The 16,010-nt window shown below is 39.5% G+C and overlaps 1 protein-coding gene across 1 annotated transcript in view; it reads left to right on the top strand.

Annotated features, from left to right (window-relative positions):
- The window catches only part of LOC136051466 (ankyrin repeat domain-containing protein 26-like), a 43,947-nt gene that overhangs the window by 10,567 nt on the left and 17,370 nt on the right, over positions 1–16,010 (top strand). Inside the window, 16 exon segments of the mRNA XM_065740906.1 lie at positions 91–151; positions 501–649; positions 1,165–1,288; positions 2,550–2,611; positions 3,359–3,461; positions 4,867–4,895; positions 4,993–5,059; positions 5,145–5,195; positions 8,580–8,680; positions 10,324–11,073; positions 11,075–11,299; positions 12,083–12,317; positions 13,032–13,167; positions 13,784–13,817; positions 14,025–14,163; positions 14,980–15,193. Of these exon segments, the coding sequence (XP_065596978.1) occupies positions 91–151; positions 501–649; positions 1,165–1,288; positions 2,550–2,611; positions 3,359–3,461; positions 4,867–4,895; positions 4,993–5,059; positions 5,145–5,195; positions 8,580–8,680; positions 10,324–11,073; positions 11,075–11,299; positions 12,083–12,317; positions 13,032–13,167; positions 13,784–13,817; positions 14,025–14,163; positions 14,980–15,193 (2,480 nt within the window).

Below are 16,010 nucleotides of genomic sequence, written 5' to 3'. Positions count from 1 at the left end.
GATTTGATGTAGGTAAAAGATTTGTTTAAAAACAAACAAGCTAATAAAAATAGATCAAATAATTATTTTAAAATGTATTTTCATTTGCAGAAGCCACAGAAGCCAAACTTGGCAGTGTTAATGAATGTTTCCCAAAAGTTCCGGAATAGCAGTAAGTTATTTGGAAAAGACTTCATGATACAATGGCATACAAATGAAAGCTTGCTAAGTAATTTCATTTTGTGTGTTTGTTTTTTGTTGGTTTTTTTTTTTCCACTTGGCTATAGTAAATGAAGAAGGTAGTATTACGAGAACAGAACAAATAGTCATTTCAGGGTAAAATAAGTCAGATAATGAAGATACTGAGTCCCCTCCTAAAATTTTGTCTGTGATAAGTATTTCCCCCACCCTGCCCTTACCTGGCTTCTTGTCCATACTGTCCCAGAGGAGTCCTCTCCTGTGTTTTAAATGGGTAAAATGCCTGTTGCTATTTGTATAACTCATTTGATTCATACTCCTTTTCCCTGTCATGGATGATGAAGATGCTGAAGAAGAGCAGTGTAAACAAGTAGATAATAAATTCCATGAAGCGCTGAAACAAGGAAGTGAAAACTTGTGCCTTAATAGATGTGAAGAAAATCCAAGGGCAGCATTTACCTCGAGCACAAAAGTAAGCGTACTGTGATGATTCAAGTGAAAGGGTTTATTAAGGGCAATACAGATAAGCAACAGTAGACAGTGTTCCTGTTAATACTTTGCCATGTATGCATACTTCAGTCATCCTATTTTGATACTAAAAATATCTTACTCATAGCCAAAGACATTTCTTATACATAAGAATAGTATCAGACATCATTTTCAATATTTTTAATATGTGATTACAAGGACAAAGATGGAGAAGTTCATTTTTTCTGGAAACTGTGGTCCTGAGTAATATAAGTGAAGCTGGAATTAGGCTGCCACAAGGAAGTGCTTCAGGGCTTTGCCTAACCAGGGATGAAGTTTACAGCATGAGGCATTGCTGTTTAATCATACAGATTCATGTAATTGAAGGCCTTTAGAAACTTAGTTGAGCTTTGCTTCATTTTAGTCTTACTCATGAAAAGTGTTTTCCAAGTTGTTGATGAATGGTGAAGAACATATTTGTTTCTGTCCTTTCCAACTGTTTTGGTCAATCTCTTTCAGGAAGAAAAGTCAAAACAGGAGAAGGAAGACACTGGTGAAGAGCTGCTTACTGCAGTTCTTATGGGTGTGGAAAACTCTGTTTGTAGTAATACCCGTCAAGTCCAAGATGCTGCTCATGTGAGAAGTGAGTTAATTAAATACTGATCCCGATTATTCCTCTATAAGTATAGTTGCTCCATTAAGGAATTAAAATGGTCATTATCCTCAAAGATGATAAATGCTGCTGTTACCAGTGAACCCTAGCCAGCAGGGGTAGAGGTGATTTGAAGAGGTGCTTCATCTTGTTCAGTTTTAAGATGTAGAAGGTCCCTCCAGTGCTACTCCTCTGTGTGCTTGAGCAGCTGAGAGTATGGGTACTTTGGTACTCCCCTCAGGGTCTCAGAGCAGGGGAAGATACCGTTTCCATAGTCTATCTCCAGAGCAGAGCTTGCGGCGGCAGTGTATGTTTTCAGAGCATGTGTAGCTATCTATTGGTCAGATGCTGCACAGAGGGTCTGGCAGAAGCACTCGAGGTACGTGCTCTTCTGTCTTTGCACATTTTCCCCTAAGCAAGCATTTGGCAAATGATAAGTAGTCAGCACCCGGGCTGGAATTAACAATCATAGTTTCCCAGAGTGGAGACCATCACTACTCTCTGCCTCTTTCCTGCAAGTGTTCCATGCATTTCTGTGTGAATGAATCCTGAGTTTATTTAACATAAAGGTGTAGCTTAAAACAGAGAAATGAAGGTGGTCTGTTCTGGCCAGGAGTTTGGTAGTGACACTCAACATTATGCTCTGCTGGCAGAGAAGAGACTAGACTGGTAATTGCTAAACTGAAAAATGCTTGCAGTTGTGTGGGCTAAGTACTGGAACGGTGAGCTCCTACTCCATTTTTAAATGGCAGTCCTTAAGTATCTACCTTCTTGGAATCTTAGTCAGGGGAGGACTTGCTTGATAGCATTTAACAAGGAGCTGTGTGTGGTGGCAGCTTCCTCTTAGTGTGACAGTTTTTTGCATCGTGCTTGTATGGTATGTCCGGTACACCGGGAAGTGATCATAGATGCCAAATGCTGGAGGTAGGCTAGAGGGAAGATGACTCGAGCTCTGTGTATGCTGAGACTGCGGCATGCTGGAGTGTTTTCCTGAACGTTATCCAAATGTGAGGAATATGGCCATATCAGCTGTCATCCTCAGGCATCTTTTGTTGGAAAAGAGATAAGAGGAGTAGGGGAACACTGTGATGTGACTGGGTGTGAAGATACCCATGAATATAACTCATTTCTTGGTTGGTTTGTCCTCTGCTGTAGAACCGTTACTCTTCTTTCAGATCCTGGGTTTGACTGATGGGTGATAAAAGTGGGGTGCAGTGAACTCTCAATGTCTCTCTTTGTCCATCCTTTGTAGGTGCCCTGCCAGCAGTAGGAGCAGAAAAAGAGCAAGAGTCTGAGTCTCCCTGGGATTCTGAGGTACTTCCTGTGAAATGTGTATCTCCTCAGTGTAGGGGAGAGTCAGATGAGAGCTACTTGAGAGCTTCCCTTTGAATTGAGCCCTGCCCCTGATGAGGCTTGTTTACCTCGTGTTGCTGCTGCTCTATGTCTGTAACTGGGGGTCTTTGAAGTTCTTACACGGTAGATTGTGTGTTCAGTTAGTGGTGGGACAAAGTTAGGTCAAACTGCTTACGTTGGCCTCCTAGCTACTGGCTTTGGAGTTGGTTTTCTAGCATGATGTTGATACAGCATGGTTTACTGCACATAAAAACTTGTTAGCTGCTCAGGGGAGCTTGTGTGAGGATTGTTTTTCTCACTGTCCAGCTCTATTCTGTCGATGCAGCTGGAGTTAAATGGTTGTCTCCCGAGTGAGCAGCACAGACATTTAGATTTTTCTGTATAGAACTTCTATCTTTTGTAGATACACTTAATTCATTTTTCAAAAGTGTTCGACAAATACCGAGTGTGTTGGCTGTTTTTATCCGTTCTGTCTGAGATAAGTAACAAGACAAAAGTGAGCAGGGTCTGTAGCTAGCCCTCGTCTTGGTTGTATGTTCTGTCAACGTGACAGAGTAGTTCAGATGGGACGTGAGGATATTTTTTTCGCTTTTATTAGAGATACAAAAACCTTTGATACAAAGATTAAATTAAAGATTGAAGATTAAATTACATTACAGAAAAAACAAGTTTGTACCAATTCTCATGCATGTGTTTTACATTGTACAGTCGGATTCCGAAAGCCTGAGAAAAGTATCACCTGGTGTGTTGCTCCCAGCTGCAGATGAACATGGAGCGTGCTTGCTGAATAATTCAGGGGAGCACAACAATGGTAACTTTCTCATAGACTGGATTTGGCTGTTTATAGACAAGTGAACTTTTTCTAGTGTTTTCCATAGGAGCCCTGTTGTGTTCTGGGTGTGTGCTTTAGCAGTGAAGAAATGCTGGGCTCTTGTTAATTAACACCAGTTAACACTGCTCTTGCTGGTCTGGAAGTTCTTGCGTGTGTTGTGTGTGTTTGGACATGTATGTATTTTTTTTGCTTTAATTTGCTGCTCAACGTGGTAAGAGTGGTGTCTGGTTGAGTTAAACTTGCGGATAAATTCAGGTTTTGTTGCTGAGGGTTTCTGCCTGCAGCTTGTGGCATTTACCTTATGACCATCCTGATTGAGCATGAGAGAGCAGGAAAGTTTTGTTATCGGAATAAAACTTGTCTCTTTTTAAAAATGATTTGGCAGTCCAGCTTATAACATGGGTACAACGACATAACTGAAAAGGCTAATCCAATTTTAGCGTAGTAGGCTGGAACCAGATCTTTGCAAGCTTCTGGGAGCTCTAAATCAGCTTTTCAATTGTCTTGAAAGTCTGCTTCATACGATTCAGCTAAGTTAAGTTCGAAATCAGTATGGAAAGGGGAAGAGGTGATTATGGTGATCTTTCTATGGTACATCTGTGTTACTGGTCCACCAAGTGTACTAAAATCAAATCTTGATGGTTTTTTATTGGGATTTTTTTTTAATGTGAAAATTATTCTTTGGAACCATTCTTACTTGTTTCATGAGAGGACTTATAAGCTCTAAGATGAATGCAGCAGAGGATTCACAAAATACTTGGCCAGTATATTGTGTGAATTCAGAAATAAAATTGGACAGAAAACTTGAAAAATATTTGGAGTAATGCACATTGTTGTGCGTTACAACCAAATAACATTTGTTTCATGGAAGCTAAAGCAGTGATCTGTTTGGAACCAGCTTGGTTTTACCTCACTGAGTGACGTGTGTGTGAGATTTCTGTGTCTATACCCTTGCTCTCCCTGAGCTGTTAATGAGAATGCATTCTCAATATAAAGCACTGGTCTAGAAACAGTCGTAGTGCTGCTGGACTCTTTTATGATTGTTCATTAAAAAGCCAAAGCTGTCTGCTCTAATTAATCCTTTTAGAAAGCAGAATTCAGCTTCCAAAAAGAAGAAAATATTTTTATCTTGTTCTGTTAGAAAGGCATGACTGAATGCTTCATGTGAGTTGTTCTCATTCTGTGATTTAATTTTTGTATACATAAGGTACATGATGGGAGTTACTCTGCACTTCTTGTATATTACTAGGTGATAAGATAATTGAATACTAGTTATTGCACTTTTGATGAAGTGATGCTTGCAACCAACAATTACAGAACCTACTGTACAGAGTGAAAGATGTTTTCAATTAAATAAAACAACGCTTTCATTTTTCTCCTCCAGGCTTTTCAGAGAAACACAGTAATTTGCAGGTAAATGATTTTCATTTCAGACTACTTGTTATGCCCGTTAAAGAATCTGTTGTTACTTTGAATTGGGTTTTTTTGTTCACTGAATTGTCTTTCATAGTTGAAGGCTTCCGCAGCAGTTTTAGAGATGAATGAAGCATCTTCAAAAAAAGAGAGGCGCAAATCAGGTAATGGCAACTTTGATATTTGGAGTTGAGCTTTGGAATCTTTCTGGATAAGCATATTTAAGCATTTGACTTACTTGTTTTGCAGATCTACTGGAGGAATTAATTTTAGAAGATGTAGACGACATTGAAGGTATTTGTAACCGTTTTTTCTGTCGTGTTCTTTGTGGGCAGACACATAGTACTTGTAAATTCTTACCATTAAATTAATGTTTGCTAGCAAGTTGTTATTTCAGCTGAAGATTTAATGAAATATGCCTCTCTCTGTGTGCTTTTTATCCTCTAGTCCATCATTCAATGCTTGTAAAAAACCTTCTTCAGTACAAGCTTCCTCTGGCATACCTGCTGTCATCACCCCTTGTCAAGCCGTCCTCAGATTTACTTTCCTACCCATTTTCAAACATGCTAGTCCCCAGAGGAGTAATAGGGAGTGTGTCCTATGTGTGATTCCAGGGTAGGGATCTGCCAGCTAAGCTGTCAGGAGCTACAGCTGCACTTAGGAAGGGTGATTATTTACCTGGCTTTTCTCTACCTCTTTGGCAGTTGTTTTAAAAAATGTTTTACATATGTTCTTCTGAAGCCTTCCTCTCATGTTTTGCTGAAACTGACCACTAAGTTTAGAGCTAGGAGAAGGAAGTGGAACAGAGAGTTTAACTGGGAGGAAGTGAGTGAAAGCATGTTGACAGGAATTGGTTGGGAAATGAGGATAGAAGTGAAGCAGATAGATCATGCTGTATATATGGGAGGGAGGATTAAACCTCAGTGGGTGGTTTCCTTATTCTGATGTGCATGAATTTAAGTATTTGTTAGTGAGATTAGAAGATCCTATTTAGGTCTTAAAGTTTCTACAGTCAGCCCCTGAAAATACTGATCAGGTGAAAACTGATATAAGCAAGCATATGAAATAGATGATTAGAAAGAGTTCAGAAAACTATTGCTGCTTCTAAGTATGGCATGCAAATGGTTCCGAGCTGTTTGGCATCCTTGTCTTAGGAAAAAAGGTACTGTTTCTTTTGTCAGCAAAGATTTTAAACTTCCCTCCAGAAAAAAGTGTGTGTGTGTGTATTTGCATTGCACAAAGAAAAAGAGATTCTCTTTTGCAGTGATAGTGTTTCTGTAAGATGCATAAAGGGTTGTTAGAATCATAGAATTAGGGAATCGGACTGGAAAGGGCCTATAAAGATCACCTAGTTCTAACTTCCCTGTTGTGGGTAACCTGTTCTGGTGCCTCACCACCCTTATGAAGAATGTATTCCTCGTATCTTATCTAAACTGTCTTTTAGTTTCAAACTGTTATCCTTGGCTCTATCACTATAAGCCATAGTAAGAAGTCTCACTTCATCTTCATTATAAGCCCACATTAAGTATTATGTTCTCCAATTCTGTCAGCTTTTCTTCATAGGAAAAGTGTTCCGGTCCTCTAATCATTTGTGTCCCACGTCTGGAACTACTCTAACAGGTTTTTGTGCTGCGAGGCCCAGAGCTGAACTCAGTACTTCTGTTAGGGTTTAAGTAGAGTACAGTAGGAGGAGGGGGACAATCACCTCCCTTGTGATCATAAATGCCAAAAGTGATCATAGATGCCAAATGCTGGAGGTAGGCTAGAGGGAAGATGACTCGAGCTCTGTGTATGCTGAGACTGCGGCATGCTGGAGTGTTTTCCTGAACGTTATCCAAATGTGAGGAATATGGCCATATCAGCTGTCATCCTCAGGCATCTTTTGTTGGAAAAGAGATAAGAGGAGTAGAGGAACACTGTGATGTGACTGCGTGTGAAGATACCCATGAATATAACTCATTTCTTGGTTGGTTTGTCCTCTGCTGTAGAACCGTTACTCTTCTTTCAGATCCTGGGTTTGACTGATGGGTGATAAAAGTGGGGTGCAGTGAATTCTCAATGTCTCTCTTTGTCCATCCTTTGTAGGTGCCCTGCCAGCAGTAGGAGCAGAAAAAGAGCAAGAGTCTGAGTCTCCCTGGGATTCTGAGGTACTTCCTGTGAAATGTGCATCTCCCCAGTGTAGGGGAGAGTCAGATGAGAGCTACTTGAGAGCTTCCCTTTGAATTGAGCCCTGCCCCTGATGAGGCTTGTTTACCTCGTGTTGCTGCTGCTCTATGTCTGTAACTGGGGGTCTTTGAAGTTCTTACACGGTAGATTGTGTGTTCAGTTGGTGGTGGGACAAAGTTAGGTCAAACTGCTTACGTGGGCCTCCTAGCTACTGGCTTTGGAGTTGGTTTTCTAGCATGATGTTGATACAGCATGGTTTACTGCACATAAAAACTTGTTAGCTGCTCAGGGGAGCTTGTGTGAGGATTGTTTTTCTCACTGTCCAGCTCTATTCTGTCGATGCAGCTGGAGTTAAATGGTTGTCTCCCGAGTGAGCAGCACAGACATTTAGATTTTTCTGTATAGAACTTCTATCTTTTGTAGATACACTTAATCCATTTTTCAAAAGTGTTCGACAAATACCGAGTGTGTTGGCTGTTTTTATCCGTTCTGTCTGAGATAAGTAACAAGACAAAAGTGAGCAGGGTCTGTAGCTAGCCCTCCTCTTGGTTGTATGTTCTGTCAACGTGACAGAGTAGTTCAGATGGGACGTGAGGATATTTTTTTCGCTTTTATTAGAGATACAAAAACCTTTGATACAAAGATTAAATTAAAGATTGAAGATTAAATTACATTACAGAAAAAACAAGTTTGTACCAATTCTCATGCATGTGTTTTACATTGTACAGTCGGATTCCGAAAGCCTGAGAAAAGTATCACCTGGTGTGTTGCTCCCAGCTGCAGCTGAACATGGAGCGTGCTTGCTGAATATTTCAGGGGAGCACAACAATGGTAACTTTCTCATAGACTGGATTTGGCTGTTAATAGACAAGTGAACTTTTTCTAGTGTTTTCCATAGGAGCCCTGTTGTGTTCTGGGTGTGTGCTTTAGCAGTGAAGAAATGCTGGGCCCTTGTTAATTAACACCAGTTAACACTGCTCTTGCTGGCCTGGAAGTTCTTGCGTGTGTTGTAAGTGCTACAACTGCACTTAGCAAGGGTGATTATTTACTTGGCTTTTCTCTTCCTCTTTGGCAGTTGTTTTAAAAATGTTTTACATATGTTCTTCTGAAGCCTTCCTCTCATTGAGGAAGGCTCTTTTATTTTTAAACCTCTCCCCTTTTAGTTATTTGTGCCCTTCTTGGCACAAAACATGGAGCAATGTAAATAACCAGAGGAATCTAGTCAGTTTCTGTATGGCACACAGTATGTCATGTATATATAATTTTAGTTCTACATAAACATAGGCCATTTGTGTTTTTTAAAGGTCCATTTGTGACCGTTTGTACTGTTTTTCATCAAATTTCCCATAAGTATGAAAAAAAGGAAAGTGCCCTGAGAGAAAGTGGTTCACACAGATGCATCTTAAAACTGCATTATAATAATATGATCTTCAAATCAAACGTTTGAGAGGACTCTTTGTGTTATTTTCTCACCAATATGGTGATTCAGGGTGTTCTCTGGGTATAAGTTGTAATAAGTCATGTTCATTACAAAAATGTGCTCCGATTCTGTCTTTCATGCGCCATCATCATCTGAAGAAGAGATTGTCAAGGATGCCATTGAAAGCTGTGGGGACCAGGTATGTGAAAACAGATATTATGAGTTATAGTCTGAATTAGTGAACTGTGTGATGTGTTTAGGTAAAAGAAAGCTTACCTCTCAGTAAATAGTTCTGAAAAGAGAGTCTTGTACGTGAGGATTTTATCATCTGAAGTTAGATACTATCTTCTTAGAGTTGTGTAAAATGCTTGCTGCTGCGATGGATACTTGACATTGTCCTGATATGTTTCCAGCCGGTTTGCTTAAACACTGCAGTGTTTTTCTTTGTGTGCAGTGCTGAGAAACAGTGCAGTTGTGATTTTTTTTTTCCTATCCAAAATATGTAGTCAATTGGGAGCAAGATTTTTCTATTGTCTGATTGTTTCTTTGATAAAATATGCCAGATTTTCCTCTTTGTAAGAGAAAGGTCAAGCAAAAACCTGAAATATGATGATCTGTCAATGCTTTCTCTGGTTCTGCAAAAGGTAGCCTTGTGTGATCAAGTTAAAAAGTGTTTGAAAATAATTTTTGGAGGCCATTATGGAGGAATATAAAGCAGGCATTCCATTTGTATTGGGCATACAGGACAGGACTGGGTAGGGATCTCCAGTGAGTGTCTAGAGTCTTCTGTAATACCTCAAGGGACAGTGGAGCAAGTATTTTCTACCACATGCCCAGGCACCGTGGAAGAGGGATGTGAATTTCAAGAGGTAGAGAACAGAACTTAAGTACTGAAAGAAGGTAGTAGACGTGCAAAAAGAGTGGAGCCTGGGAGCAGAATGGCTGGTACAAGCGTTGGCTGACTGAGATGCTCCTCTCCATTGTGAAAGATTTTTGCAGAGTTAAGATGTGGAGGGAGAAAAGGGCCTGTATAACCAGTGTGAGAAGATCAATGGTCTTGGCCCCTTGGGACACCAAGGCTGCAGGCCTAATTCTGAAGGGAACACAAACCAAGGAGCATGTTGCAGGGACTGTGACACGTGATATGAGCAGTCAGCACCATTGAGGAATAGAGTGTGAAGTCAGAGCTACAAGGAGACTGCAGAGAGGATGCAGTTGGTGGGTTTGAGGCGTGGTACAGCTTTGGTAGATGTTTTGCTTTTTGATTTTTGGGCTGAGGGCAGGAACCAACAGGTTTTCCTAGTAAATATTTTTCTTGGAAGCTTGGAATGGAATTTAATAATTCTGACTCCGGGGAGCACAAATGATTGTAATGTAGCCAGTTCTCCTTGTGCTGGGTAGTAAAAAGCTTGTTAATCACTCACACTGTGTTAACACAGCTCGCAGGGTGTTGTAGAGTGCCAGATAGTAGAAAGTGATGGAGGATGGGGAATTTAAGGCAGTTGTGTTCTACATTGTTGTTGATAGTTTTGTTGGTTTCTGTTTGATCGTGTTTTTTGTTGTTGTTGTTTTGTTTTCTTAAGTAGTGTACTAAAACATAAAGTCCTTTTAGCCTGCCTTCTCTCTATAACTGGTAAAAGCAATGCTTGTGATCAGAGAAATCTAAAGGAAGAAAAACCATTGTTTCTAAACTACATCCTTCTATTTCCTTCTTAAAATAAATAAATAAATAAGGTGGTGTTTTTATTTTTGTTGCATGATCGGGTAAGTCTGCAACATCATCACTTGGCTTAACCGTAATTTCCTTTTTCTTGGTAATTTGTCTCTATCTGCTTATTTAAGGTTAAATGTATTTTAGAAACTACTAACTTGGTAGAAAGGACAGCACATGTAAAGCAGACTGACAGAGCAGAAATTTCTCCTCAGGAAGCCCTAGCAAAAAACAAGGAATCCCACAGTGCTGACAAGCAGTTAAATCTAAAATCGTGGGAAGAAAGATATGAAAGAATGTGGGTTGAAAATGAGAAAAGGGAATTGAAAGCAATTTTTAAAAAGGTTACAGCAGAGCTGAAGCAGCTGTTTGGTGAAATTGATGAATCTGAAAAATCTACGTCCCTTGCGGCAGAAGTGGCAGAAGATGACTTCAAGGAAGAACTGGAGAATTTTTGTGTTTCATCTTGGGTGACAGAATCAAGTAATAAGTTAGAAAGTAAAGGTGAATTTGGAGATACGAAACTTAACGCAGACCTAGAAGAACCCAAATTGGAAATTGTCATTTCAAATTGTGCCGTCCTTCCTGATCACAGTAATTTAAATGCAAACATGGACAATATCTGGAGTGCAGACGAAGAAGACTGTGCTAAGTGCACAGATAATACAGAAGTACCTCTAGCAAAAGGAGAGGAAATGGAAGAGAATGAGAATGGGATTAGTAGGAATGTAGAGGGAAGTCCTGAATATTCCCTGAGACATTGTCTAGAAACAAATATTTTGGATGGCATTTCTAATATTCCTCCTAAAATAAGACGGATTTCCACAAATGATGAAAGTACACTTGGTTTGATAAGAGAGAGGAAATTTGACAAGGATGTCTATCTTAAGTGACAGTGTTTCCAGGGACTGCCTTAGTGAATTGAAGGAAATGGGAGGAATGGAAATAAAAAATCTGTTTCCACATGCTCAGCAACCGAGTGGCATGCTGAAAAGGAATCTGGATGAAGAACTAAAACAAGATGTGGAAAGATTTAAGAGTAAGGTAGGAATGCTGCAAATGGTATTCCTGGCTTTGGAGAAAGAGAAGGTACAGCTACAAAAAGAGGTAGAAGTGCAACTGCTGCTCCTTATTCCTCAGTCTTTCTCCGTATCAATGGTCCTGTTCATGTTAGCTATTGATCATTAAAAGAAAATGCTTTGTGCAATTTTTTTTTTTCGTTAAAGGGAAGTATGTAACTCATAAATAAGGAGAGCAGTGGAGACTAGAGTGGTACTTTTCTCAAAACCTTCTAATTACGTTGTGGGGAAAACAAAATGTAGTGTTTCAGTTTAACAATAGGTGGCAGTCAGTTCCAGTGTAAGTAGTGATCACCTCATTGCTGTAAAAAGAAATGCATACAAGTACACCAATTTTGATTCTCAGTCAAGGAATGAAAATAGCTTCTGAACAGGGTCTTGACTAATCTCTTCGTTTGCTGTGATTTGTGCATGGTGTGCCTTCATTGCCTTTCACTAAAACTCCTGATTGCTGTGAAACTTTCTGCTTGTGAGTTTGGGGTTTCTTTTTCCTCGTCATTAAGGAAGTGCTCCGTCATACATCCACTCTTTATTTTGTGTTTCTTCAAGTAATGGTGTGTAGACCATCTAATTCCTTATCCATCAGTCATGACTTATTGTTTCTGTCCTAAGGGCTGTGTTTTTTTGTGATACTTCAAATCATGAGTGAAATCAGAGTATTTTCAATGACTTCATACATTTTGTGGAGTAATTTTTATTTTTTATTTTTTCATTATTTCAGAAGTCAGCCTTGGATTCTTGGGGCTTACATACAGTTTTTATCGCCTTTAGGAACAAAAAACATACATGAAGCTTAACTTTCTCTTCGTAGGTTGAGAAGGAAGAAAGGAAGCAGAAACATTTCAAAATGCAAACAATGGAGAAACAAGATCTTGATAAATTCAGTACACCAGCAGGCGATATTACCAGTCAACCAGTGAAAGAAAAGCTTGCTCTAAGGAAGAATGAAGAAAAAACTGAGAGTGAAAGAACGATAGAAGAAGAAATGCACACAGAGAATTCTTCATCTGAAGAGAGATCAAAATTAACAGAAATGCCACTAAAAAGGTAAACTAATAAAATAATCTGTATTTTTTATTTGTAATATTTAGAGGTTTTAGCTTCAGGGTTTTTCTGGTCTTGTGTTTGAAGCACTTTCCTCAGTGAAAGCTATGCCGAGTTGTCCCATGATTCTCAAGCTTTTAAAAATATGTTTTTCTAAGAACTGAGTGCACATTGGACGTTCAATTTTATTTCACTGGAGGAGATAGAGATCTTGTGAATTTCTTCCTTAAAACGGACACTAATGGGGTCTTCAGAATCTTAGCTGGAGATTGAGAAGAAGCTATTTTCCTAATAAATAGCCACTCAGAACAGAAAAGCAGAAACTTAATTTATTTTCTCCCTTTTCTAGGAGATGCTAGTGTTCCTCGTGTACTTGTTTTCATTAAACTCAGATCCCCTTTGTCAGGAAAAAGGGAAAGATAATATTACCAAGCAGGTCTAAAAAGTTTGAAGAAGACACAGATGCTTTTGCATAACTCTAGGCAGGATTTTTTTATCTGTGTCTTCTTGAGGAAAATCTGTGCTCTATGTGCATCCCCTGATTGGGACAGAGAAGCGTTACAGCTTGAATGTTTTCCAAGATCTTGGGAATCAAGTCTGTGTTTTATCGCAGACATCTTTGGTCTTGTTTTTGTTGTGTTGTTTTTTTTCCTAGAGTGTTTCTTTTTTTATATAATGTACGCAATTGGTGATTTTTTTTCTTTCTGTTCAATGCTGTAAATCTGTTCTGAATGCAAAAAGGAAGAAGAAAAAGAAGAAGAAAAGGCAGTCTTCAAAGAAGAAGGCTAAGCAGAAGATTCAAGGATTAATGGATGATAGCACTGTCAGTGAAACATCTCAAGATGAAGAAAGGTACTAAATATAAGGAATATTATAAATAATTTAATAATTACAAAAATTGGCCTGAAAACGAAAGGTAAGATTTATAAACTGAATGCATAGGGATTGTTCTATGCCAAACAAGACCTGGGGGTACAGGTGGTTGGCGAGCTGGATGTGAGCCATGTGGAGAAAACAAGGTACAGTGGGTACAGGCTGCACTGGGAGAAGTATCATCTTGGTATAAAAGATGTTTTTGAAGGAGAACAGTCAATTCCTGGAACAGTCTTCCCAGTGACATGATAGAATTTCCTGTGATTGGAGATCTTCAGGACACAATTGGACTGGGTGCAAGATAGTCTCCTTTAGGCTCCCTTTCCCCACGTGGACCTAATGACCCTTTAAGGTCCCTTTCAACCTGAACTGTTCTATAATTCCTAATACCATGCAGAAAACATAGCCATTCAGTACACATAAAGAGGTGTTTTTGTTGTTTCTTTTTTTTTTTGCCTTCGACTACATGTAAAAAAGTTTTGTTATTAAACTGTAGTTTAATTTTCTTCTGAAACTAAGTTTTCAGAGCAATTTCAGTTATTGTTTGTAATGCAGTATAAGCATTCCAGTACTGAAGTGTCTTTCTGTTTTCCAGACGTGCAACAAGAACAGGGAGCAAGAAGAAAAAGGTACTGTAAAATTACGTTTTTATCAGCTTTTAATCACTTAAAGGGTAATAGCTTTTACATCAAGTTCAAGATGCAAACGATTTCTGCTAGTATACAACTTTGTACTGTTTTAGCCAAATCTCTGAGTGAGAGGATGAATTGTTCTTGCATTTATAATGATCTGCAATAATATAGTTTTGTATACTTACCACACTGTATTGTCCATAGGTCAGCACACAGATGGCTGTTACTGATGACCTTGATTTAACACAGTCCTCTGACACAACTACATGGGATGCTGAGTGGACAACTTCAAACTGCAAAAAAGCTATGTTGCTGTTAGAACAGCTTAGTGCGGTTTATGCAGGTAAACTTCTAAATCACTTTGTTTTCTGTTACAAGTTCCTCTCTTTTTTCCTGCTTGTACCTCTTAGTAAGTCATGACAAATTGCTCCCCAAAATATCTTTGCCAAAATATATATATATATAATCAAATGTCGTAATATGCTTGCATATATACACATAGCTTGATATAAATATAAGCAGCACTAATTTTCTTAATCTTTTCTAATAATTCAAAACGCAAATGTGGATTACCTGCCCTCTCACTTCTATTCTTCAGCAGGACAGGAGGTGAAAATAGAATTTAAAAAGTTCAAGAACTGAGATAAAGGCAGGGCCATCACTAATTGCTGTCATGGGCAAAACAGGCTCCACTTGGGGAAAATTGATTTCATTGTTTGCCAATTAAATTTGGTAGTGGGAAAGATAAAAAGAAATAAATGAATAGTGCGGGCTGCAGGAAAACACCTGCTCCATTATGGTCCTCTCCACAGGTTGATTAGGAATCTGCTTCCACACCTGGAGTGCATCCACCTTCCTCTCTCTCCTTCATCTTACCTTTACGTTACCACTGCTATTATTTACGCTTTTTTTTTCCTCCTTCTCTGTCTATGTGGTATTTTTTGCCCTTTCCAATACATGCTTTCTTGGAGGTACCATGAGCTTGGCTGATAGGCTAAACTGTGTCCTGCAGTGGGTCTGTTGGACTCATCTGTATTTGGCACGGTCTTCTCTGTCTGTCTTACAGAGACTTGCTGAAAACCTTGCCACCTAGCCCCAGTACAGCAATGAATTAAATAGATTGTACGTGCAATCTCGTGTATTTTTTTCCTCCATATAGGTTCTGCTGTGCCGCTGAAAATTCAAAGCATACTTCTTGAATATGAACAGATGATAAGTCGTGAAAAAAACCACCATACAGCTCTCCAGAGAAAAGCCTGGAAATTGGAAAATGAAAAAGAGGAGTTGCAATTAATAGCAGAAGAGACTAAAGATTTGAAATCCATGTTGGCTCACCAAGAAGTTGAATTCAAAAGTGACATCCAAAGCCTTAAGTATGCAATCTTGTATTTGATCATGTGTGTTATCCTGATCACGTTTTAGAAGATGCTGACGGTCTAGCCACCAACAACGTGCCATGTCCCCTAGTGCTACATCCATGTATCTCTGAAGTACCTCTATGGATAGGGAAGTACAAGTATTTTTAAGAGTCGCGCTTCACAGATTTTGTCTTTGTACCTTCCGTTTTTAAATAAGATTAGGAACTGTGGCAACTCCACAGACTGCCAATTGAAGCAGTTTAGTGGGTGTGTTTGACTGAAGGTCAAATTTGAGATCATTCCCTTGTCCTCATCTGCTAGATGCAGATGGTTTATAATTACTGTTTACACTATTTCAGGGGAGTGGCCAGCAGGCATTATACAAAATACATCAAGAACAAATTCCAAGCCCTGCACGTGGGATGGAGGGATCCCTTGTGAGGATAGCCAGGGAAATGCTCGGGTTTGTGAACTGCTTTGCTGAGAAGGCCCTGGGGGCTTTGGCAGATTTAAGTGCCACAAAAGCCAGAATGATCTCACAGCCCTGTAGGCCGAGAGTATCCTGGCTTCTGTTAAGAGGAGCAGAGCGTCAAGAAGCTGAGGGGAGTGATAGCTCTTGTTGGTCTTTTTTGCTGCACCGAGTCCAACTTTTGGACTCTCCATACATGAGATCATAATCAGCATGTGTGAGTGCAGCGGAGGCATTCTAGGCCGATCACAGAGCACGAAGCACTTCTCTCTGTGAGAAGAAGTCGAGGAGGTGTGTCAGAAGTCTCCCAGTGTCTGGAAGGGGATTATGAGTAAGACAGAGCAGTTCCTAATTTGGCCTGGA

Source organism: Cyrtonyx montezumae, unplaced genomic scaffold (assembly GCF_038088225.1).
Source record: "Cyrtonyx montezumae isolate F1298 unplaced genomic scaffold, pur_monq_1.0 scaffold_3, whole genome shotgun sequence".
NCBI lineage: Eukaryota > Metazoa > Chordata > Aves > Galliformes > Odontophoridae > Cyrtonyx > Cyrtonyx montezumae.
This window is presented reverse-complemented; position numbering and strand designations above follow the sequence as displayed.